This window comes from Nilaparvata lugens, chromosome 2 (genome assembly GCF_014356525.2).
Source record: "Nilaparvata lugens isolate BPH chromosome 2, ASM1435652v1, whole genome shotgun sequence".
NCBI classification, from domain to species: Eukaryota; Metazoa; Arthropoda; class Insecta; order Hemiptera; family Delphacidae; genus Nilaparvata; species Nilaparvata lugens.
Window position 1 is genome coordinate 65530312 of NC_052505.1, and position 26891 is coordinate 65557202.

General features: G+C 32.8%; 3 protein-coding genes across 4 annotated transcripts in view; 1 reads left to right on the top strand and 2 right to left on the bottom strand.

Moving 5' to 3' along the window:
* The window catches only part of LOC111061927 (oxysterol-binding protein-related protein 9), a 101574-nt gene extending 85370 nt beyond the window's left edge, over nucleotides 1-16204 (bottom strand). Inside the window, exon 1 of the mRNA XM_039420151.1 lies at nucleotides 16050-16204. Within this exon, the coding sequence (XP_039276085.1) occupies nucleotides 16050-16163 (114 nt within the window). The 5' untranslated portion in view covers nucleotides 16164-16204. The remainder of the gene's footprint in view (nucleotides 1-16049) is intronic.
* On the top strand, nucleotides 1648-10332 carry LOC111061949 (elongation of very long chain fatty acids protein AAEL008004). 2 transcript variants are annotated; one of them, XM_039422484.1, is made up of 9 exons: nucleotides 1648-1795; nucleotides 2623-2658; nucleotides 2790-2840; nucleotides 3177-3367; nucleotides 4825-4905; nucleotides 5407-5463; nucleotides 5798-5903; nucleotides 7782-7924; nucleotides 9415-10332. In XM_039422484.1, the coding sequence occupies exons 2-9, from the start codon at nucleotides 2649-2651 to the stop codon at nucleotides 9571-9573; spliced, it is 798 nt and encodes a 265-aa protein (XP_039278418.1). In that variant the 5' UTR covers nucleotides 1648-1795; nucleotides 2623-2648; the 3' UTR covers nucleotides 9574-10332. The 2 variants fall into 2 exon arrangements, with proteins under 2 accessions (XP_039278418.1, XP_039278416.1); XM_039422482.1 differs by lacking the exon at nucleotides 2623-2658 and having other exon boundaries at nucleotides 1668-1795; nucleotides 2754-2840.
* A 3423-nt stretch (nucleotides 16205-19627) lies between the features above and the next one.
* Nucleotides 19628-26891, bottom strand: part of LOC111061961 (solute carrier family 12 member 8) — a 33611-nt gene continuing 26347 nt past the window's right edge. Inside the window, exons 10-13 of the mRNA XM_039422485.1 lie at nucleotides 26522-26636; nucleotides 25119-25256; nucleotides 22981-23159; nucleotides 19628-21863 (exon numbers count right to left, since the gene is read on the bottom strand). Of these exons, the coding sequence (XP_039278419.1) occupies nucleotides 21671-21863; nucleotides 22981-23159; nucleotides 25119-25256; nucleotides 26522-26636 (625 nt within the window). The 3' untranslated portion in view covers nucleotides 19628-21670. The remainder of the gene's footprint in view (nucleotides 21864-22980; nucleotides 23160-25118; nucleotides 25257-26521; nucleotides 26637-26891) is intronic.

Consider the following 26891-nt stretch of genomic DNA (forward strand, 5'->3'; position numbering starts at 1 on the left):
ATTAACTTAAAAGTTGAGGTTTGAAATTTCAGTTAACCAAAAAATCAAAATAATAAATAATTTCGTAAACCTAAACATTTAGTACAACCAGGTCAGAGATTGATACATGATCAACATCATTACTTATTCAACAATTCAATCACCATGAAAGCTCAAACATTTAGCAAACTCTTTCTTACTGAGTTCAAGGATACTAGAGGAAAATTGCATTGTACTGTTCAATTCATATTTGAAAGTTAAAATACATTCTGAGCTACATTTGTGAGGCTGATTTGTTAAATCGAAGTGAATACGAGCAGCGTAATAAACATTAACAAACAATTCCGTAATTGAGTGCAGCCTGACAATTAACTACAAAATACATTTGCATAGTATAAGCATATGAAATAATAATACTAATAAAACATATCTAGTAAGTAATATTTTCCAATAAATAACTTTAAATCTTCAAGTATACCTAAAAACTGAATGTTCTAAAAAAATAATAATTATTATTATTATAGAGACTTATTCTTAATCGTGTTGTTTGAATGTCAAATAAATAGTATAATTTGAAATGTTCATCTCCATATGCGTGACTGCTATTCACCTTCGTGTAAGACGATTAATCATTTTTCTCATTATAATTACACTAGTCTACTGTTTCAATGTATATCAAGTGAATTTACAATTTGGTAACAGAGAATTAATTTTCAGTAAATTTACATTAATCGAAGCTAATACAAAACTAATCCCATTTACAGACAAGCAAATTGCTACATAGGTATCAAGACGAGATATTTCAAGATCCTCTTTTCTTTAACCATTTTTAATCATTAGTTCCACGAAACATTCAACATTTCCTTGTTTTAAGCGAAATTCAAGAATTTTCCAGTTACAATGGAAACATTCACAGCAATTGCTATAATTATAATCACTCATTAACCTTGGAAGATAACAAGAGAATTACATTTTATTATCACTGGAATAAAACATAATCTTTAGTATTCTAATTCCAATGAAATTATTTCAACGCTTCCAGTTCAATCCATTTCAAGCACTTACTTATGAAAAAATAATCGAATATTTCAAATAAAATCTTAGATATTATAAATAATAACATTTATTAAAGCCCAATATTAACAATGAATATTTTTCTTATAAACATTTTCCCATTTCCTAATACCTGTTGTATAGGTATTACGAAATTACAAAATCCTACACACAGAATTGCACAAGGGAAATAGTAAAAAGCTACATATAAGGAGTATTGATACATGAAGCACAAACTACATTTTGAAAATCAATATAAATTTGAAAAAACATGAAATTACTTCATCATAACTTTTCGATTTCCTTCAAATAGAACAAATTTGTCAACCCTAATTTTCGAATTTCTTCAACCATCAAACAACGAAAATAATATAAAGATCCTGATATTGAAATTTCTTCAACCAAAAGTAGAAAAATTATGCTAACTTCCAAATTTCTTGAAACATCAATTAATCCTAGTTGAAAACACAAAATAACTTCATTCAAAGAAACTAGGAAGCCCACATTAACCCATTAAAGAGAAAAGAATGAGCAGATTAATATTCATATTAGGCTAGCGATCTGTTCACACACAAGTTTTCGCCATTGTTTGTAAATCGGATGAGCTGCACTGTTATTCGATGGAATTATAAATCAAGTTAATCGTTTGTCAAACGACGGTGAAAAATGTAATTCAGTGTGAAGCGTTGAAGGGCAGCGATGCGTGGTCGGTGCTGGTGCTGCTACTGAGTGCCACATCGGTTCATTTGTTTCAACCATCAAGGTAAAACACATTCAACACAAATCGTTTTATTTCTACTCAAATTTACAAAAAATCGATCCGAATCCTCTATGGGTTACAAGGAAAATAAAGTTTCACATTTTCATAATTTTTAAGGTCTTAGAGAGCTTCAAGTATAGTCCAATGAAAATGTATAAGTAGACATTATAAGCAAAACATATAAGCTCAAGTGAAGTAAATTTAGTCTGAATATGAATAAAGTTTTAGTATAGTACTCCACATAAGTGGAAGATTATTTCAAGTTGTAAAAGCTGGTTGAAAAAAGCAGTCATAATATATCCAACAATAAGCACACGCACCTAAATTTTTGGGCCTTCATGAGTTATTTCATTTCTGTTAGGGTTCATTACTTTCTTATTTTGTTCAGATCTTGCTTTTATCTAACCAAATTTTTTTATTGTGATGAGCACTGTAGAAAATCTGTCTATTCCAATGGATTAAAGTGATGGAATCAAAATAGCAATAATTATATTTTTCTATCAGTAATTGCCATTAACATTTCTGAGCCCGAACTAAAAAAATGAATTATTTATTGTTTAAACCATACATTTTGGAGAGGGAAGTACAGGGTCAGTCAAAAACTGTTCTCAATCAAGTTTTGATAGAATAATACTTTCCATTGTGTTATTGTAATTATCACATTACAAAATAATAAATCAATATAGTCCATTAAATTTCCTTCATAAATCAATCAATTCCTCACTAAAATTGCAGATCAAAAATATACTCAGTATTAAAAACCCTATAATGTCTACTTACGAAAACAAATTAACTTTATTATTAATGACTAATGATTTTCAATTTTTCAGAAATCACTGGAATTTCCACATTCAAAATGGCCAAAGATCAAAAATATACTCAGTATTAAAAACCCTATAATGTCTACTTACGAAAACAAATTAACTTTATTATTAATGACTAATGATTTTCAACTTTTCAGAAATCACTGGAATTTCCACATTCAAAATGGCCAAAGTCTTTGAGAAATTTTCAACAGGATACAACACACTCTTCAATGATCTCGCAGGTAAAATAGCAACAATTGGATCATTTATTTATTTGAACTTTGAAATGTTTGAGTGTACGGTAAAATAACATAATTTTGTCCTAAAATTTAAAGCAATTAGGCTAAAGCAATTACATAGCATAAGAAATCAAAATTGGAAAATATGATGTGATGATGTTAGTGAGTTAGTTAGAGATGCAATAAAGTGGAGAATATAGGCATCATTACGATAAGGTGTCTATGATTACTTGGAACATTATTTAAAAGCCCATAAATGAACATTGGAATATGAACAAAGCTAATGTAACAATGAATTTTCTAAATACGGCTCTAATAGTGTGCCTGAATCTATGACAGATCCACGAGTGAAAGACTGGACCCTGATGTCGGACCCAGGCATAGTGCTGCTCGTAACAATCGGCTACATCTATGTGGTGGTGTCACTCGGGCCTCGCTACATGCACAATAGGAAGGCGTTCGATCTGAGGAAAATCATCATTGGATACAACACGTTCCAAGTGATCGCCAACAGCCTCATATTCTATAAAGTGAGTGTTAAAACCTCTCAAATATGTTGAAGTATTTTGAAGTGGTGTTCAGTTATTAATGTTCAGATCTCATCATAAACTAAAGGAGTGGCCATAGTCGAGTGGATCAGATGCTGGCTTTATGATTCAGAGGCCCGGGTTCAAATCCCGGCCCGGGCAAGATATTTATCTCGGGCCACTCCCGTGTTTCGGATGGACACGTTAAGCCGTCGGTCCCGGCTGCCTAAAAAGCAGTCGTTAGGTCATGTCAGAGGCCCTGAAATTGATCAGTTGCGACCTGAAAACTCTGACAGCCAGCCAGGTCACTCGATATTATTATTATCATTATCATGAACTAGAGATAAATTTTTTCTCTCAACATAGTCCCTCCTACAAGTAAAAGTAGTACGTCATGTACTTTTGCTCCTTATTAATAGTATTTTGAGCATCTACCTCAGCATAAATTTAAGTGTAAAGTAATATTTATCCTCATCTATTTCACTATCCATGACGAACTGCTAGTTGATAATTCATTTTTGAACTATTTTTGGCGACACTACATTCCAATTTTTTAATAATAGTTTTATTAAAAAATAGTACGCACGTGCGGAGCGCTTTCGGATTTTCAAATCCATTTTTCCAAATCCAAAAATGGATTTGAAAATCCAAGGCGATCCACACGTGGGGACTAGTTTTTAAAAATAACTATTATTAAAAATTAGACTGTAGTGTCGTTAAAATTAGTTCAAAAACGAATAATATTTATCATTGGATATTATCAAGTAACTACATAATACAAGTAACAAGTTTCTTGAAAATTGCTTATGCTCAAGTTATTCAATAACATCTATAATACTTTTAAAATCTGACTAGATAATATCAACTTTCAGTGTGATTTTCTGAGTGTAAATTTGAGTCATGAACTTCAATTCGTTGTACCAGTGACTGAATTTTGACTAGCTTTTTCTATATAACAATGCCACTATTAATATTTCCTTAACTTCCTATAAGTACAATTTGGAACAATGGTAAATTTTGCTGAACGATTCAGTTATCAAATTGATTTTACCCAAAATTAATAATTTCCAGAATACAAATTTCAAACTCTACTGCTTTGTTGAATGTAATTTAAAGCTGAAGCAGCACAATTTCGATCTTGTCTCTGTTATTCAGGAATTGGCCTCTTTAATTATCATGTCAATTTTTTACTATCATTTCTGTATATTTAAAATCATATTATTTGACATTGTCAATAATCTCAATTATTATATTATTATGATTGGTTCATGGGTTGTGTTATTATATCCTTATATTAGTCTAGACTCTAAATAATCAGCATCTGGCATTATTCTGACGTCTTTATATTTGAACATTAAATTGAGCTATATTATCAAGTTCTAGTTATATTTTTATATTGTTTAGTTGAATTAAATTAAATTTTTGAGAAAAATTAAGAATTTTTTGTAACTTTGTTGCAGATATTATCTTCGGGATGGACAACGACACTGTCACTGGGATGTGAACCTGTTGACTACTCGGATGATCCCAACGCTGTTAGTGTAAGTAAACATTGAATGTAACTATTAGTCACAGTAATTATTGCACTAAACTAAAGTTTACTTGTGATAATATAATATGCGGAGAACACAAATGTGGATTAGCCTAATCGGAATGTTCCTCAAGCAAATAACGATAACAGTATGAATTAAACAATATTAAGCCCATTGTATCACATTGATCATTTCATCACTTACAACAATTTTGTAGTCATATTTGCAGTGTCAGATATTAGATACAGTAGTTCAATTAGTTACAGTACCAAGAACATGTTTACTCAAAACGGTGGAAAATCACAATTTTTTAATAATCAGTGAGCAATAAAATTAATAAAAACTAAGCTATAGCAACCTAATACAACGCAATTCACATAACACTCAAATTAGCTGTAGATTTTGTCACAACAGGGTTTGATGAACTTAATTTAGAATCTATAATTTTTCTAGCCTTTGACAAATGGTGAAGTTTTAAAATTTTACAAATATTTCTCTTCAATTTTGCAGCTAGTCGAAGGATTCTGGTGGTGTTTCATGTTGAAAAGTGTGGAGCTCATAGAAACTGTAAGTCAAACTTAATTTATAGTTCATTCAATTAAACAAAATCTTATATTTTCCCAACATATTAAAGCATGGTCTTCGCAAAGTTCTCATCTGAATATTTCAACACTTAGTAAAATTTGAATAGTAAACAGTAATGTTTAACATTATTTATTAAACAATGTAATAAATGAATAGAACAAAAATAATAATTTTCAATAGAATCCATGTTACATGATGACATGTTCGTAAAAGATGACAAAAATTACAGTTCAGTACTGTACATGAAAATGCAATTTATTCGAGGTTTCCAACGATTCAAATTCTTTGATCTAATGAGAAAATTCTTTTCGACTAGGTATTTTTCATCCTGAGGAAGAAGCAGAACCAAGTATCATTCCTACACGTATATCATCATGCTTCAACGCTTCTCTTTGTTTGGGTTGCCACTAAGTACGTTGGAGGTGAGTGTATAAAATAAAAAGTGAATGATTGAGGAAAGCTTAACACTTCTACCACCACAACTTTCTATAGTAGAACACCCCAGCCTCAGGAAAATAACGTTGCATAACTATAATCTGAACAAATCACGAAGAGACTTGGGCTTTTAGATGACCAAATATCCGCATGGTAAGGTTTAGGTAGCCTAAACCTTAAGGCTACTTGCACATACACAGATTTTGGACAGCCGATTTTGGACATACCCTAACCCTAGATAGTGCGAAATTGCGACCTTCCATGCAATCCTATATAGTAGAATATAGCCAGCTCAATTTGACAATATAGTGCAGGGTTGTCTCATTCAATATATTCAGTCATGGGCTTGCATGGATTTAAATACAATAAATACAAGCAAAAATAATGGTTATAATTACTAAATCCAAAATTATTCCTACCCGATTTTGATAGACTAAAGAACTACCAATAAAATTATACAAGAAGGGTCGTTGTCGTTTGCACATTGAAAGTTTGAACGATCCACATTCGGTAAAAAATTTTTAGTTTTACAAGTTTGAATTTATATTATATTAATTTATGCTTTAATGCAATCAGTACTTCAATCTGCACGGTATTAGTCTAGTCTACAGCAAGATTGACGTTATAAAGTCAGTGAGAATGATAGAACGGCAGTGTTGTCACTTCTCCTTTTACACCGCCTTCTATAGTAGAAGGGTTTATAGCGATTGGGATTCGAGGTTGCGCTGATAAGATAAGTTAAGCTCTATGTGCCTGCTAATCCCGTTGTAAGGGTGACCACTTTAAGAGCCAAACTCTTATTAATTTATGAGTTTGAAAATCGCTTTATTGTGCTTCGGAACACAACTAAAGCGGTAGGTCCACTCATCTCTCATTATCCACGCACTAGCCTAGAGCTCATGTGGGCACCATCCTCAGAAAAAAACAGAAAAGGTGTGATTCAGATTATATCCATAAATCTGATGTCTGATAATAATAGCTGATTCTTGTTAATTATGATCAATTCTACCTCAAATATATTTTATGTGTCAAGAAATTATATTTTTTCATTATTTTGATAATATATTTTCATAATTTAGATAGATTTTAATTTCAATTTTGAGGTGAAATATTTTTGTAGTTAGTCATATTCCTAAAGTCTAACCATTAACAATTTGACAATGGTGCGGATCTGGAAAAGGATGGACCTATCTGCTTTGTCAAATGATAGACAAGAATGTGAAACCAATGTTAATCAAGTGCTGACCTTATAACATGAATCTCACTGTTTGTAGTAATCTGTGCCCAATGCTTAAAAACAGAGCCCAGCAGTCTGGATTCAACATAGCTCAAATCTGTAAGATCTATTCTTCCTCCGGAAGCTCTATAAATAGTTTTTCCAACTATTCACTACTCAATGTTTCACTACTTTGTTGGATGTTCCAGTTAATCTTTGAAAGTACTGTACTGTATGAACGAAAAAAGTCACCTTTTATAATTACTCGACAAGAATTTATATAAAAATTTTGCTTTGAAGCCAAACAGATTAATAGAGCTTAACAGCCAGTTGTAAAAATAAAACTCACAATTAGTTCTGTAAAAAAGTAGTCTAAGAATACGAAACTAGCGACTTCAACATTCAACATGAATTGAAGACTGGACTAGAGGCATGGTGAAATAATGTTATAGTTTTGAAAATAGAAAAATCCTAGACAAATGATTGAATGGTTATTTCTGAATAGTAAAAAATTAAGATAGACTAATAGCTCACTATATAGAATAGAATCTTTGTAAGTATAACAGAGAAGCATGGAAATCAGAATCTTCAAAGAAGAATTAACTTCAAATGGCTGATATTCTATTTTTTGTCTGTTTGTATTTGGTAGGTGGTATGACAACATTTTGTGTGTTGGTGAACTCCATCATTCACGTTGTAATGTACACCTACTACCTTCTGGCAGCTCTGGGCAACCAAGCAATACAGAAAACAATTTCAAAGTGGAAGAAATACCTTACAACAGCACAAATGGTAATACGTTCAACTATAGCGTTATAATACCAATAGCTTAGACGTTTCATCTCTTTCTTATTCTTCCATTGAATTCTTCTATATACAGTATTCTCCTGTCCTGTATCGCTTTTCTTCTATTTCAATCTTCATTCCTCATTTATTATCATCTTCTTCTTCTTTTTCTGATGGAAGATCATCCATCATTATCATCATCTTTATCTTTTATCACTATAAACTCTCTTCTGACACCGTCTACTTTCTCTTCAATCCTGGATATTTTTTCTAACTTCGTTCAAACTCACGCATGATAGGTGATTTTACAGTTTTTGGTCACGATGGTTTCATTCAAAAAAGAACCCAAGCCTAATCAAATAATGTTTCTATTGTAAATTGCTAGTTTTAATATCATCATGGAACTATAAAACTAAAGTCAATCCATTTGTTTTTTAAAAGACTATTGTGGAGCACGGGTAGAACCTGCACATCATCTATAAATTCACAATTTCACTCAACACATAAATTAAAAATTCTTACAATCTTCACAATGTTTATAATTATTATTTGGTGTTCATAATTTATTTAAAGTTTATAATTCCGTATAGGCTAATCCATTTTTTTCAAAGGAGATAGGCGTAATAAATAAATTATTATACATTACATTTGACACATTATTATAAATTTTTACAAGTTCATGAATGATGTAGACTTTCTCATGGTATTCAAAGACAGTTCGATTACAAAAATATTACAATAATTGACTTTATAACTACTCAATTTTCTAACAATTTCAGTAGAAATTACTTCTAATAATTAGAAGTTAATAGTAAGTTGCAATTATTGCAACTTAGGTTTCCATAATATTTTCCTTGTTTATCACCTTTAGCATTCAGCTTCACGAAACATAAGTAGCATGGTCACACTGAATATAGATCAGTTATCCTCACTTAATTTTCATTAAATAAAGTTTTTAAACATTTTAATAGGCCTAGTGCATTGATACATAAATATTTATTATACAAACTGTTATCTAAATTTCTATCCTGTTTCACTCGATTTACATATTTCCTTGTAATAAGTTGGATTATTATGTTCAAAATGCTTCTATTACTGTAGGCTAGTAGTTTCATTTCTTTCTGTTTGATTTAATCAAATATTTTTTGACACTTTATATACTTTTGTACGTAATTGCATTCAATACTAGGTATTTTCATTTAATCTCATAATTTTAAATATTCTTATAATATATTTGCTTATCATGATAAATCTTTTCAAATATCATCGGTATTTCTATACATTATCATGCCAACCCTGAAGTTGTTTAGTTTTTTATAGAAAAGTGTAATATTTATAGTGAAATGAAAACCAATAGTTAGTCTCGGAGACTATTTTTATTGACATAAAAATATAAAAAACGGTATTTCTATTAAAGTACATGTTCTATGTTTATGAAGTGGATTTACTACAATTGAACTACTTTTGAATTAAATGTTGGTTTTTGTACATTTTAGGTGCAGTTTGTCATAGTTATCGCTCATCAGATGCAAGCTCTTTCACCAAAATGTCAAATAGCTAAAGGACTTCTTCTCCTTTTCATTCCAAACGTTTTGCTAGTTTTTGTACTGTTCTACGACTTCTACAGAAAAGCTTACAAGAAGAAGACAAAGTAGACTTTTGTCCACCTTTGAAAAAGTGCATTTGACTGTATAGAGTAAGCTGAAGTACAATCCATTTAACTTGGCAGTGTGTACAATACAAATTTACGTGCAATCTCCAAACTGGAGTTACCGTAATTGGTTGTGATTATCTATTTATGCTGATTCTGGATTACAAAATCCTGGATTAAATTCAGCTGAATCTGCTGATCCTATTATAATGTAATCTCGGCGGTCTAACCCAGCAAAAGACAATCAGAACAATGTGGTACTGATAATGGAATAATTAATAATCTGTAAATAGAAAGCATACGTTTTATATACTTTCTAAGGTTTCAACATTTATTATTTGAAGATCATTTATTTGAAGATTCCAATAATACTACATACTTTTACTCAAAATTAATTTATACAGTTACGAGCTTATTTTTGTTTCAATAACAATCTACATACTTTAACTAAATCATTGTGTACGAATGTATTGACAATAATGGAAACTATGACACATTTATTACAAAGTTTCTAGGAGCTGTATCTATTATATATCTATAATATGTATATTATATATATAATAAATATATTTTGTAAATAAATATGGTTGCAAGAATATTTGCATTTTCTTAGCAGTTATTTGAGACACTACCAAGAGCATAGCTTTCTACAAAATTTGAATTTGAAAATGTAAAATACGATAATTCTAAAATAATTACAATTATTTGAGAGTTATATTTCTTCAGGAACTATTAAATAATAAACCTATAGGTCTAAAGACGATGTTATTCTGTTTAGTCTATGCTTCAATCCTAATACAATAATTACAACAAACAACTCCATTGAATGTATTATTTTCTTATATAACTGAATAGGTATTCAAGTCCATATTCCCTACAAGCCAAATAAGAATGATAATGTCTCATCTTTGGTTAGAAATTTGCACAAATAACCACCTAACCAGACACAAAGAACGCAATCTTTTTGTGTCAGTAGACAGGTGCGGTAATACAATCGATTATTAGCAAAATGCAAAACTAACACAGATGTTGTTAGAAAGTTACTTATGAAGAGAACTAGAGAACTGTATTCAATAAGGAATATTCTGTTCACTTTTAGTGATGAATAATTTGGCATGCTGATTTGCTTTAAACCACACATAGCCTATAAAAAATTGGAAAACATATAATCTAGAAAAATTACCCTATTTATTTTTTAAATAAATATTCCTGAAAAACTATCATTCAATGCCTGGTGTGCATATAAGGATACATTAAATAGGAAAAATTGGTACCTATAATAGCAATAATCTTCTGTATGAAGTCACTGTAGAAATTATTCGCCCGGATGCTGCATTATTTTTAAATTCTATAAATTAATTTTCTCTCTGCTGAGCAGGAAGAGAAAATAGTCTAATCTTCAATTGATTCTTGAGGGAATGATTGAAACATTAGCAGACTGCAAATCTGTAAACAATTTCATAAGAACCAATCCCAAATAAGCCCTGAAACATAAGCTGGAAAAAATTAATGAAGAGCAGGAATCACTCCTTTAAAAAGTGTTTGAGCTTCCTGATCTCTGAATTTTTCGCAGAATTTGGTGGGAAGTTGGTTGAATAATCTGAGGGCCGATATTTGAAAGCTTTTCAAATATTCAACTATTAAGGTTTCCTGCACCTCGAGTGTGGTAACTTTGTATATTGCTCCTTGTTTGGTTTTGGTACTTTCCTTTACATGTAGAAATGATATCACTAAATTTGGGTTTAATGCAGTTTAAAAGAGGTTTGTCTGTGTGCGGAAAAACAGTTTGGCAAACAAAAAATAAATCATTTCACTAATTATTACTTAAGATTTTGTAATGGACAAATAATTGATATTTGTACTTTTTGTGATAAAATAATAGTAATATTATTCTAAACAATGATAAGATTCATAAAAATTTAGTGAATCCCTCATCTTGTTGCGAGATTCAGATAGAGAACTAAGTTTCAAAACTTGAATAGCTGCCGGCAAAAAGGTTTTAACCCATAACTTTTAGCAGTGATGTTTCCTTGCAAAAAGTTTGTAAAAGTAGTCGGTTTTCCTTCTACAATATCTTATATTGGCTAACCTGATTATCAACAGCTGATTTCGGTTTCAAAATTTAACCTCCAAACTTGATCGTGCAGAAAGGTTGTAAAGTTTTTACTTTCCTTGCCCTATTAACATAGGTAACGAAAAAAATTAAGATACCCCAATTTCCAAATTTCTATACGTTTCAAGGTCCCCTGAGTCCAAAAATGTGTGTGTGTGTGTGTGTGTGTGTGTGTGTGTGTGTGTGTGTGTGTGTGTGTGTGTGGTGTGTGTGTGTGTGTGTATGTGCGTCTGTGTACACGATGTCTCATCTCCCAATTAACGGAATGACTTGAAATTTGGAACTTAAGGTCCTTACACTATGAGGATCCGACACGAACAATTTCGATCAAATGCAATTCAAGATGGCGGCTAAAATGGTTAAAATGTTGTCAAAAAGAGGGTTTTCCGTGATTTTCTCGAAAACGGCTCCAACGATTTTGATCAAATTTATACCTAAATTAGTTATTGGAAAGCTCTATCAACTGCCATAAGTCTCATATCTGTAAAAATTTCAGCAGCTCCGCCCCGTTCGAGAAAATAAGATTATTAAATTGCAAACTGTTGATTCTATTAAATCATTCACTATAAAGAGATAGCAGACCTCTTGTGTCTACAGCGTTATGTCCTGTCACCAGCTGGCTCAGATCTTCATTTAAAAGTAGACTTGAGATGCGCGGGAACACTAGCGTCAGGTGATCAATTTTCATAACGGCAAGGAAAGTTGTGTATGTGCGCCACACCAGATTTTTTGCTGTTCCTGAAAAATTTACATTTGGTGGAATAGGCCTACAATCTTTTTGCCGGCGGTTATTCACTTAGGTCTTTCAAAAGCAGGTTGGATGTACCTTATCAGAGATTAAGCAGGACACGAACTGTCTTTCCCACCTATCAACAAGTCAGTTCAACAAGATCCGATTGCAGCAAGAGACCTGCCAGCCAGGCGATTTCAAAATGAATTAAGAAGATTTCTAGTACAGAACCCATTCTATGCTCTCAGTGAGTTTTTTATTTATGATGGATAACACGCTGGTGAGTTCCTATTTTTTAATAATTTTGTCTCTAGTTTATAAGCAATAGCTTATTTTTTCTAATTTTGTTCTGACGTATCTTTGTGGTTTTTAAAATCATATTATGGACATAAAATGCTAAATACTATATCAAAATGATACTATTTTCTGATTTCCACGTATGGTGACTTCAACTTTTCTATTTTAATGATTCATTAAAGAGAAATTAGAATTTACAGAGTGAGTCATATGTATGGGAACCCTTCAATAAATTGGAGACTGTTGTAGATATAATACTGTAACTTTCAGGAAAAGATATTAGTCAAATACTCTACCTTTTGACGTACAACTGAATTTCAACCCCTTATAAGAGGGTGACTTAGGGCTTGTAGCACGAATATTTTAAATGTGAACACCCATTATATGCTACATCATTTTAAAGGCCTATTTAAAACAAGAAAGATGACATCAATGAAAATGTTCTATGATACGCTTATCCAAAATGGCGGCTGATTGAAGTTTTAGTTTTTGAGGAAATAATTGATAAAGTTCAATCAGCCGCCATTTGGGATACAAGTATCATATAACATTTTTATCGATGCCATCTTTCTTGTTTTAAAAAAGGCCTTTAAAATGATATACCACACAATGGGTGTTTTCATTTAAAATATTCGAGTTACAACCCCTTTATGAGGGGTTGAAATTCAGTTGTACGACAAAAGGTAGAGTATTTGACCAATAGCTTATCCTGAAAGTTACATTATTATATCTACAACAGTCTTGAATTTATTAAAGGGTTCCCATACATATGACTCACTCTGTAAATTGCTAAAAATAGTAGGCTACCTTCACTTTTTAGAATAACTTAGTCGAAATTCAAGAGCAAGACCTTAATTTTCAAGTTAAGGTGCAATTTATTAGCGACGACTCGGGCCGCATGACTCAAGACGCGCTACTAGAGCCGCGGTAGTTAGAGACGCCGTGACTAAAGCACATAACGTATAAAATCATCAGATTATATGATTCACAAACAGTTCATCTGTCGGCATAACGTTTATACAACATAAAAATCCAATGAATCATCGAATCTAATAAATTTAGGTGCTTTTAGCCGCGTAGCTCGAGTCGTCGCTAAGAAATTGCATAAGTGTGAGTAGACAGGTCAGTAGACCAAGCGGGGTTCAGGCCAGAGCGTAGCTGTGAGGACCAGGTCTTGGCTCTCACAACTTACATTGAGGCTGGGTACCAGAGGCAGGAGAAAACAGCTGTTGCATTTGTTGACTTGAAGGCAGCATATGACACTGTCTGGAGAGAGGGGCTCATATTTAAATTGCTGCAAGTCATTCCATGTCAACTGATAGCTAGACTCATGAACAACATGCTGAAAAATAGATCATTTCAGGTCTCAATGGGACACAAGATGAGCAGAACTGGAAGACTGGATAATGGCCTGCCTCAAGGCTCTGTTCTGGCTCCCCTTCTCTTCAACCTATATGTTTCAGACCTTCCCTGTTTTAGGTCCAGAGTCTTTGCTTATGCAGATGACATAGCCCTTGCCACACAAAACAAGGACCTGGAGAGCAGCGAGGAGACCCTAACCAGTGACCTGGATGCTCTAGCAGTTTATTGCTCAAAATGGAGACTGTGCCCGAGCATGGGAAAAACTGAAGTGTCTGCCTTTCACCTGAATAATAAAATGGCAAATGCCAAGCTGAAGGTGACAATGAGCAACACTAAACTGCGCCACAACAGTTTTCCAAAATACCTTGGTGTTACCCTTGATAGGACACTCTCCTTCAATCAACACATTAAAAACATGGCAGCCAAGGTGAAGACGAGGAATAATTTAATACAAAAATTATGTGGCACCACATGGGGCTCATCTCCATCAACTCTGAGGTGCTCAAGTCTTAGTCTGGTGTATTCTGCTGCCGAGTATTGTGCTCCATCCTGGATGAACAGCTACCACACTAAGTTGTTGGATGTGCAACTTAACAACACAATGCGCATTATTACTGGAGCCCTGAGAACAACACCAGTTCCCTGGCTACCTGTTCTTAGTGGGATACCACCGCCCAATCTGCGCAGATGTCAGGCCCTACTGCGACTGCACAACAGGATATGCTCCAGCCAGCAGCTCCCAATTCATGAGGATATCCCAGACCTGAACATGAGGAACCTCAAATCCAGAAAGCCAACAATAAAGCTGGCAGAACGCCTCAAGAGTGAGAACTTCTGTTTGATGGAGAGATGGAGAGAGGAGGCACCCCCTATAATTCCAGATGCTCTCAGACAGTGCACCAGGCCACCAGGATTTGACCTTCCTAGACACGCATGGGTCGCATTAAACCGAATCCGAACATTGCACGGTAGATGCAAAGCATCTCTTTTCAAATGGGGCTTTATAGACTCTCCAGGATGCGATTGTGGAGCTCCATTGCAGACAATGAAACACATTGTCTATGAATGTGACAGACGTGCCTACCCGGGTGACAGTAATGACTTTACTGTGGCAAGCCCTCAGGCGATCCAGTACATTTTAAATTTGGACGTGCACTTGTAATCAGTGCGAAATTACAAGGACTTACGAATAAGGAAATGCCATACGCTATATATATAGTGTGAGTAAAAATTGAGGAATAAATCCCATGTTAATTATTCCATGTCTTGAATAATTAAGAGTTTTTTTATGACATGAGGCAATCGATCCTACAAATGTGGGTAATGAATAAAGAATAAGGTAAAAATATAAGGAATGACATCTTGCAGTGATTAAGGTGGTGATTATAAAAAGCCGATATAACATTAAAAAAATATCAAGAGTTGTTTTTAAAAATGTATGTTACAAGAAATATAGGCACATCATCATCTATAATAAATGCTAAATAGGTAACCTTATTAATTTCATTAGACTCATTTCAATCAAATCTTAGAAAAGGAATTATATTGAATGAGTACGATCAACTAAAACAATTATATTATATAATTTATGCAATTAAAATTAATTATTGAGTAGGGACTAAATATTGGAAACTTCTTTCAAAATCTTTATTATATTAATTTAATGTTATGTTATGTTGATAACATCACCTTGTTACCATTTTGATAAGAAATAACCAAACCTAACGCCGTGTTTCAATAAGTTGACCGCTACTTTGATCGAAAATTAAATTCAAGAGATACGAAGATGATTGACATTCAAATCTACTGCTGTAATAACTACAGGTAATAGCTTATAAACTTAAATCTGTACATATACCGAGTAAGGTAGCTTATCCTTAAAACGTCAAAACCAACCCTCATCAGCAAGTTTTATAGGCTTCAAAATATTCAGTTCAGATTTAAAAACATGAATTACAAGAAATATTATAAAACATACCGTGTAATAGGACAGCAAACCAGCATTGTCATCAAGCACAAACCATCGATATTGCCATCCTTTCATAACATTAGTCCATTTGCTCAGAGAACCTTCCATTGTACCTGTCGCCATTTTCACTACAACATTTGAATCTGATTTGGAACGACTAGCCATTTTCCCAGGTCCGGTCAGGTGATTGCAGATAAAGTTTTCTGCTACACCTTTAATTTTTATTCAACGAAAAAATGTAGTAGCTGTTAATCATGTACTCTCAACATAATTTTTAAATAATTAACGGATTACAATCAAGAAAATATAATTTGAAACAAACAAACTTTTTCACATAGTGATTGAGTGCTCAAGAAGATCAACTGAATAAAGTTGAAAAATGAAAACTATGAATGCTATTTTTTATTATATCCATTCATCCATCACATCAAGCATTCATGAATATAAGTTGAGTGATTTTTCATTTTGGAAGAATTCTCCTAGTCTAAATTTTATTCCAGTTTTTGCGTTGGCAACTCTGCAAAAAGTGCGGTAATTTCAAACAAAGATAATTATCAAAACCAGTTTTCCAGTAACCATCACTACAATACTCAGTAGGTACTTATTTATAGTCTATTCTATCTACTCAATATAAAAACTGAAAAATTTAATATTTGTTCCAATAATAATAAAATTGAATTATTCAATAAAAAGCATGAGTATTGAAAATAATTGAAATCTATACAAGAAAGCGGATGAAGAGTGAGAGTGATGTTGGCCCCGATTACCGCCGTAGGCCTACTACTCGTATATTCAGAGATGCTATATCTGCGATTTTACACATAGTCCCAAATAATTCCATAAATTATTCACAACTTGAACCCAGGACCGCTTTAACCCTTCCACAGCATCAATAAATCCTGATGCTACTTGCTATTCATCTTTGTTCTATGCATAGCAATAAAAAACAGAAATAGTTTTGATCAACCAGAGTTGTATCCTGCTATTCGAGTCAAGCCTTCAATATGAGCCGGGCGGATCGATGCAATGCCGAGCCGAGTGGAATCTGTCTGCGTTCGCAGTGAAGCCGATTGCCGATTCGCTTTTTAAGACATTTTTTAGTTGAAAATTCAAAATAGGTTACTGCGCAACTCTCTACTTGGGGAGATCGAACTAAACTGAAAAAAGGCAGAATCCGCTTGGCCGAAAACGCTCGAGTTGGGCGTCAAGCCGACTGCGCAAATCCGCTCGGCTCGACCCGACGTTGATTTGAATGTTCCCGACTATAGTGAGGTCCACGTTATAATGACAGTATTTGATCAACTTTGGTTTTGCTATCCTTGTCTATCATTTGACAAAGCCGGTGGTAATATCCTTTTCTAGGTCCACAACGATGCCAATTATGTTTTTGACAGTGTAGAAATATAATTAATTAATACAGAGAATCGGCATCGCTATTCTTTTATCTTTATCCACTGCCATTATAACGTGGACCTCACTATAGATCCTGCATAGTTAGTGCGCACGCGGAATCCGCTCTGCCCGGCCCAACTTTGGTGTGAAACCCAACCCAGTTATATAAATAGCCTACTCACTTCGCTCGCCTTATCTGTCTAGCCAGGAAACTCTGCCACATCATCCACAAGTAAGAACAGCAGACGAGCGAAGCACTCTTCATTTGAGTTTGCCTCCTCCCGTCAAATACAAATTTTCAGGCTCGATTGAATCAGCAGTTGGCATAGTTCTAAAGTCCTCTCAAGACAATTTCTAGAACCTAGCTTATTAGGTTCTGCATTAAAATTTCTACATTTCTTGAGAAAGCGTAGATTTTGAGCGTATCTTTGGAAGTTTTTTCAAATCAGTAGTTCTTAGTCACCTCAAGATGGCCGCAACTGAACATACATGCAAAATTTGAATGTATTGGTTCGATAGAGCAGTCTGGCTTGAGCAGTTATCTTATTTCACACCAAACAAATCTTCTAATTAGTCCACCTATAATATAGATGCCATATCTTAGATATAGACATATATAATAGAAATCTATTAAGGATCGCAGTCATGGCACAGATCGTTCTCTGTGTGGCCAGGCCCTGGACTGGGAACATCTTCAGTTTCACCACGCTTGGTCAAGCCGGGGACACACTTGTCATTCAGCGTTCTGATCCTACTCATGTCTGATATTTCTGTGGGGCAGATCACATGACGGATATGTGTGGCATGCATCATTCTAAATCGTTGTCATTAATTTGTGATCGGAAAGCTGTATGGCAATAAGTGTACCCCGGCCATTAAAGTGTTTACTGAATCATGACCAACATGAGAACGGGATAATGACCAACATAAGTTCTCAAGCTGGTCATGACTGAATTTATCGATAGTAACACTATCGCCATAGAAATCGAATGATCCAGTGCTCTCGTTCGTTGTAAACCGTATAAGGTACCTGATTTGATCATGTTAGTTCAAATGTCTTGACCGAGCTTGATAAAACCGGACATTAAGCAATTAAAACTGGTTAGTGAATTTAGTAAGTAAAATACAGTCATTAACAGAGGTGTATTAAAATGTCTAATTGGAAGTAGCCAAGCACAGATAGCTACTCGGAAGGCTTCAGTAGATTAGTACAGCACAAAACTGTTCATTTTTCTGCGTTACAGAAACTGTAATTATTGCAGTAACTGAAATAGAAATATAGTGAGATTCACTCCAAACGGTCAGAATTGAATAAATAATTGACAAAGGAGTTGTTTATAAGGATATATGAAAGTTTGAATTGGATCTCACTATGGATACAAATAATAAGACATCAAATAAAGCAATAAAGAAACACAATTAATAGACCCAGTTCTCTTGACTACCCACCCAAAAAACACAAAATACATAACTGGCATCAATGAACATTGTTAATACAAATCAAGTCATGAGAATTTTAGGGGCTTGTGCAATTAGATTTTATAATCAATTGCCACTTAAAATTATAAATGTATCTGTTAGAGATATCATGTTGAAAACTAGGGATTCTAGATATTTTCTAATAAGAAACTGTTTTTACAACAGCAACAAATACTTCAGCTTTAACATGGATAATTTTCAGAGTGTGATATCGTGATATGTGTTAGAATGAATATTAAATGATCATGCAAATTAAGAATAAAGATTACTGTTCACTGATTTTGAAATAATTCGTTTAGTAGATTCATTTATGTATAAAATCAAAATCCATTCATTGCTAACAAGTATAGTCAACGTCATAAAAAAACACAAACATTTTTCAACTTACTTAGTATATACAAAATCAAAATCGTTTTTTGGTTTTCAAATACACATATGTGATTTCCATGTAACAGTAAGTTAAAAAAATCTTTGTTTTCTTTTATGACGTAGCCTATATTTTTTGTAATAGCCTACTTGTCGTTGAAAATAAATGGATTTCGTGATTTGATACAGATGAAAGGTGATTTGATCTACCAAAGAAATTATTTCAAAATCAGTGAACAATAAGTTTTATTCTGCTTTTACATAATCTTTCAATATTCATTCACCGTTTAATTATGTTGCAATATTGGACAAAATGAATTAAAGAAAACTCAATAAATGATTATGAAACGTTTTTGTTACAATAAATCACTTTCTTATTTCAAATGTTCTATAATATACGAGTAGAGGAATATTATAATATCACCATACGTATTATTAATAAGTAGATTATTATCAATAAATATCACTCTTGATTACACATAAATGGCCTTAAAGCTATTTGATCAATAGTCAAAAATAAATAAATATAATTTACATTCACAATATTAAAATTTTTGTTAAACAGTAAAAATTCTATAAATTAATAATAAATATTCTTAAAAATATACATCCTTCGTAGTCCGTATTATTATCTTTTATTTTATCTACTGAAATTCAAGTAGTTTTGAAACACCAGTCAGTACGATCAATCTACTGTATTATGTAATGATATTTATAGGAACAAAAAGTTTGTTTTTAACATTAGAAGTCTACTTAAAGTATTAAAATTGTAAGAAATTAGATTGAATCTGGTGAAACGTTAGAGGTAGTTAACAATTATGAGAACATGTAATAAAATAATGATTCAGGTTTGTGACATTATCAGACAAATTCTTATTGTAAGTTCACAATAAGCCAATACACGGAAGTTCTTCAATTTTTTTTCAGGGACGTGAGTACGACACTACTGTAATTCATGGATTTTTCAAAAAATAGTAAGATAGTTTATAAAATTATAGTTTAAATTCCAATCCTAGTTGAATTTCAACAAATATGATCAAGAATGCGGATAGATGATGGCTTCTTTCTGAGTATTACGAGTTACAAGATTACATTCAATTATATTAGTGATAACTTTTCAAATAATTCTAGAATAATGTTTTGGAGTTATGAGTATTTCGTTCACTATTTATCATCGGTTGTCAAAGCGTTACATTCTCAAGCTATCCCAGTACTGTGTTATTGTTAGTAAATACGAGAGTCTTCTGACCAACTGTAAGCTTTTTAGAGGATTTGTAAAATTCTTATTAGCTATTTTTAGTTTCTTTCAAAGTTATCAAAGTATTACTACAGACTAAACAAATATATTCCTTACTCATTTGTCTTATTACATTTTCAAACCAACACAATCTCAACTATATTTTTGTCATGTATAGAAGTTGTATTTTCTTTATATTTTCCAACATGTTCTTCTAGAATAATTGGTTTTGTTTTCTAGTTACAAGGGTATTCTGTTCTTGGGTTATTATTAATTTTCCAAGTTTCATGTTTTGGAGGAGTTACGAGTAGCCTACGTTTTTTGAGTTATCCCACATTTTGTTCTAAAGATATCCGTTTATTTTGCTCCCAGATCATCTAGGTATTCTGTTGTATTCTTTTATCAATGTTTGTTCTCTAGTTATACGAATAATGCGTCTTCAAGTCACATGAGTATCATATTCACATGAGTACTTTGTTCTCGAGTAATCCAAGTATTATATTCTCGATTTATTCCTTAATTTTCTTCTAGAAAAATCAATTTATTTGTTCTCTACTTATCTGGGTATTGCGTTTTCAAATCCTCCGAATATCACATTTTTGAGTTATGAGTAGTTTGTCTCCACTCAACAAAGTATTGTATTAGGCTATCGAATTATTTCATAATTTTCTCTAAAATAATCCATTCATTTTGTTCTTTAATTATGTCTGAGTAAATGAGTATCTGCGACCATGGATATTCAACTCCAAAATTACTGAGAGTCCATGTATATTAATTTGAGAGATTTTTGATGAGGAATTTGTGTAACGATTAATTTTAAAATTGTATTTTTGAGCTATTTAATAATTTTCTTCAAAAATAGTTTATAAATTTTGTTCTTTATAAATTATATCTGAGTAAACTGGGTATCTTCGGCCATGATTAGTCAACTTCACAATTACTGATTCCATGTATTTTTGAGATATTTTTTATGAGGAATTCGCGGAACGATGAATGGGAGTATTTTATTAACGAATTATTTTATCATTTTCTTCAAACATAATCCATCAATTTTGTTGTTTAGTTATATCTGAGTAGTCTATGATTAGTCAATTTCACAATTACTGACAAAGTCCATGTACTTTAGTGAGACTTTTGATAAATGGGAGTTGTGGAGTTATCTGAGTATTTGCACGTCACCGTAGCGTGCGGCATGCTCGCTGTCGGGGATCGGTCGGATGGTGGCCGACTGATGGAAGCGCTGTCTGTTGGCAAAGTCCTCGTTCTCATCAGTCAGCTGCGACGGAGACAGGTGGACGCCCGGCGTGTCAGGTGGCACCACTATCTCCTCGAACTCCACTGTTCGTTTGCTGCAAATATCAAACATTAAATCAGCCTCAACAATGCAATAAGCACAATCACATGCGGAAACAATTATTGTGATCAATCAATTAACAAAATCTCAAATATGAAAATTAATTACTATATTATTAAAAAAGTATATTATCTTGACGAATAAACTACAATTGATTATTATTGTTATAACAAGAATGAACAATCAATATAAGATATACCGGAATCCTATACTATTAAACGAGAAATTTCTGTTTTGATGTTTAGATGTTTATATATTTGTATTTGACCGGATCTCGAAAACGGCTCTAACGATTCTCACGAAATTTGGAACAAAGTAGGCTTATGATATGAAAATTCGATTGCACTTGGTCTCAACCCTGGGATAACTCGCTGAAGGACATTTAAAGGATAAATACGTCCTTGGAAAAACAGCTGGAATTTTCGTCGTCTGTCGATACCGTAATGGAAGTGAGTGAACGAGTGCATGCATATGTGGGTCATTCCTCAGCTGATCTCACGAGAAGAATGAATCAGCAAGAAAAACTTATTTTTGTTTATTTCTCTTTTTTTAGAAAACATGTTTACTTCAGAAAGTCCGAAATAGTAACTAGATGCTGTTAGTGTAGAATAGTACATAGTATATTAACAAATATTGTAGCAAACACAGTATATCATTCTAAATCGAATTCATAGTATATCTATTTGTAATTGATGATGTGTTTTTAAAGTGTGAATAAGTTGTTATTTTGATGAGGATAGTAGCTTAACCTAGATTTTTATTTGGACTAGTATAAATTTGAAAAGGGACAGTTTTGGGCATAAGCCTGTTGTGCCTCCTCATATAACTGTAAAAATAATTATAAGACTGAGAAAATGAATAAATAAATATAAACTATAGGCCTAAATTCAATCTTTCGTTACAAATTTTCTAGGCTTTCACACTCCAGAGCGAAGCTCGGTCCTCCGATATTCAGCTATTAACTAAAGAAGACAGTGGTAACGCAGAGAATCGGCAACGCTGTTGTCCTATCTTTCTCCACTGTCATTATTACGTGAACCTAACTGTAGTAGGGATAGATAGAAGAATAAGTTATTATTGATAGATAGATAGATAGAAGAGGATTGACTGACCCGCACAAGCGTAGGAGAACGGCATGCAGCCATCGAAGGAGGCGGAAATGGATGGCGACCCCCGGCTTGACGGCCGGATTGGCCAGGCCGATGTAGATCCAGATGACGAGCACCACACCGCAGTTGGCCAGTGCGTAGCTCCAGTGCACCAGGAACATCATGCCGATCTTCAGTAGCGCCTGACAAACACACATTCATCAATCCATTCATTGACATTCATCTTAGAAGTCAGCACCTTATTAAAACATTCATGAATCGATATGATGAATTAACAATTTGAAATAACAATTCAATTAAAAACTTGAAAAAGGAGTAAGCATCCGAAACTGGTTGTTTTTAATTTGTTATCTTATATTAAAAAGCCCAGGACCCTAATTATGACCTTATAGTGAGGTCCACATTAAAATGGCAGTATTTGGGTAACACTGGTGCTGCTATATCTTTGTATATCATCCATTTGCCAAAGCAAATAGCGCTATCCTTTTCCAGCTTCGCAAAGCAGTTATATCAAATTGTTTTCAACAATGTAGAAATATAATATTAATTGTACCGTATTTGGTACTGTTTACTTAGTAGCTGAGTGGGAGTTTGAGTGCAAATAAATAATTTAGGGAGGACCACGAAGCTCTGATTACAATTAGTACAGTGCAATGAAGTACTCTTTCTTCATTGAGTACTATGATATTATTTTACAAATAAAAAATTAAATAGCCCTGAATATATAAGTTTTCAGAATTCATTAATCTATTTATTAGCTCCAGTGAGATTCATGCTATCAAGTTATCATGTTATCAACCTGATTAACATTGGTCTGCTATCCTTATCTGTCACTACACGAAGCAGATGGCTTTATCTTTTTCTACATCCGCTCTGTTGTCAAATCGTTTAAGGCTATGAAGAAATATAATGAACTACCAGAATATTTCATATCAATTACGAAAAATTATGAGTAAATCATGAAAAGATAATATGAAATTACATAGATGTTTATATAAAAATATAATTGTATTTTAAACAATAATCAATATTATAATAAAGGAAAGAATCCCTTTACTGATTGACTTATTCCTGAACTGATTAACTTGAAATTTTGCATAATTTACCGAGGATGGTCATATGCCTATTTTCATTGCTATTAATAAATTTATTCCAATTTATTAATCAGAACAAATTTATTCAATTTGTGATTCAAAGTTTACGCAATGACAAAGCCCAACCTAACATACTTTTCTGTAAGTGATTCAGTGGTGTTATGGTTAGCACCCCCGACTCAATTTTTCATTAATGAAAGAATTCGGGTTCAAGACCGATCACTCTTTTTTTGCTGAGAATTTTCAACTCTAATGAAGATTATCCACGTAATTTTGACAAAAAGATAAATAATTACCATATTTTATTTGTCTATGTTTCCTGGACATAGGAGATAGCATTTCAGAACAAAAATGTCTCTCCAGAACGGGTTACCTGCTATTACTCAATATTATTATGTATACTATTATTCAATATCAATCAACTATCTACTATAGAAGACAGTAGAAAAAGAAAACTCGCAACCATGATGTCCTATCATTTTTATTAACGTAATATAACATAAATCTTACTAAAAAAACATTACGCCGATGCGTCACATACACACACATTTCACTTACGCACCTTTATTTATTATTTTCCTACATGATGCACTACTGACTTATAGTCTTAATAAAAAAATGTATAGCCAATAAATTGAAATTACCCCCACAGGGATATTAAATTATACATTCAACTGGTATCAGCCGGAATATTTAGTTGTATAGTTGTGATTATGTGACTACTTATTGATAAATTGTAATTCAGTATTAAATTTGAGAGTAACTAATTTGAGTCAGTATTAATAGAGAGTTTAAATAAAGTTAATTTTCTTCGTAATGTTATTGAATGTATATTACTTCTGGATTTGGCGGGAATAACAAAGGGAAAACTGACAAAGGAACCAAAGTTTTGAGGTTTTTGTGGCACCGTGTGGGTAGCACAACGTTTAGGAGATCAACGTTTTAAATTTAATCTGTCAAATTGCACGAGAAATTCTCTGTCTGCATTTATTGATGACTATTCGCATGAACTTAGTGATTAGTTGTGTGTTGGGTGAGAATAGTTACCCCTAAGAGGGAGAGCCACCGATTGCACCAGCTGGAATACCAGTAGCCTCGTTTGCTGTGCACCATTCTGCTTGAAGCACCATTCTGCTGTTGTGGCTGAGGCTGCTGCTCTATCGTTGGACTGCTTTCGCTAGTTATCTGCAAAACACATAACAAACGCTTAATTATTCAGGCGTTTTTTTACTTATTACACCTACAATTTATTGATCTCCCAAAGCTTTACGATTCTTCCTGTGATTCGCCCGTAACAGTTTCACTTCTTCTTGCATCCGTTCACTTTGTACAAGTTCCCTAAAAAAATTGATATTTTCGTTGTTTGGATCTGGATGAACTACTAATGTGCCTACTTTGTGTCTGTACAGATTGCCAATATTGTAAAGCTTTCTAAATATGTCCATAAAATCTAAAAACGTGTATATTCAGGTCTACTTAATCTTTTATTTGTAAAATAATACCTTCGTACCCTTTTGAAAACGTTTTAATATAAAATAAAAAAACATCCAGTTTCGGATGCTTACTCCATTTTTCAAGTTTTAAAAATTTCAACGCGAACTGGTTGGTTTTTAATTTATTTTATATTAGAAAGTTTTCAAAAGGGTACTATGGTATTATATTACAAACTGGCTTACCCGGCGAACTTCGTACCGCCAAAAAGTCAATGTAGCTCATGTCACACTTCACTTTATTTGATGAATCATGAAATTTATCTGGCAATCAATATTTTCATTTACATCTCGAATACGAACTTCCTATATGCTTAAAACTACCAGTACCAGTAGACAATTTTATCACAGAGTGACATGTTTATTACAGCTGGTAAGTTTAGATGCTAAATCATATTATCACAACATGATCTTGAATCATGATAATCTTCCCGTTCTACGTTAGCTGGTCGGCCGACAATTTCGAAAACATAGGTCTGTAAAATGGATTAGGCTAATATATAATTATTATTAGCCCCCCTATTTAAATTTCTGGTCAGAAACCATCCCCAATATTCACACAACATATTCCCAAAGTTTCATGCCGTTCTGTAAAGTAGTTTTCGAGTCTATAGGGAACAAACAAACTAACACAAAACATACATTTATTTTTATATAGATAATGTCATAAAACTTTAAAACTATTTTCCTCAAGTTAGCAAAAATGTTTAATAATTCTTCTTTGGTTTTATTGCAAAATTGATTGCGGCAGGTTACTTCATTTTTACATTAATCACTTGGATAAAATACATCAATGGGGTAAATTTTCAACAAAAGGAAAAAACTGTAGATTAGGGAGATTATAAAAAAATGAAAAACAATGAATTTAGGGGTTTTAAACAGAACTAAACATAAGAAGCATAATACAGTATTAATAGATTGAACAAATGAACATAAGTATGAAGTGGTTAACATCCTTACCGATGTATAAGTTCTATGATGACTTCGTTCGGGAAATAGAGAGTCTAAGTCATTACTAATGTCAGAGTGCTGCAACGAGGGTGAAGAGCCATAGCTTCTCCCGCTTTGAGTCGATCTGAAACAGAAAGACAGATTTCAAAGGTGAAATTTCGATACAAAAGTATGATTCAATTGATTAGAGTAGTTGATTTCAATTACATTACAAGTTGGATGAAAATATTAGAAGAAAACATTCAAAAATGAATTGAAATTTGTATAAATTATTTTGTCATTATTATTATTATTATTATTAGCGTATGGTTTTCAATGGTGGGGAGACCCAAGGGTAATTCCACCTCACCGTATATAGTCCAAAGTTCCCTAATGGGAA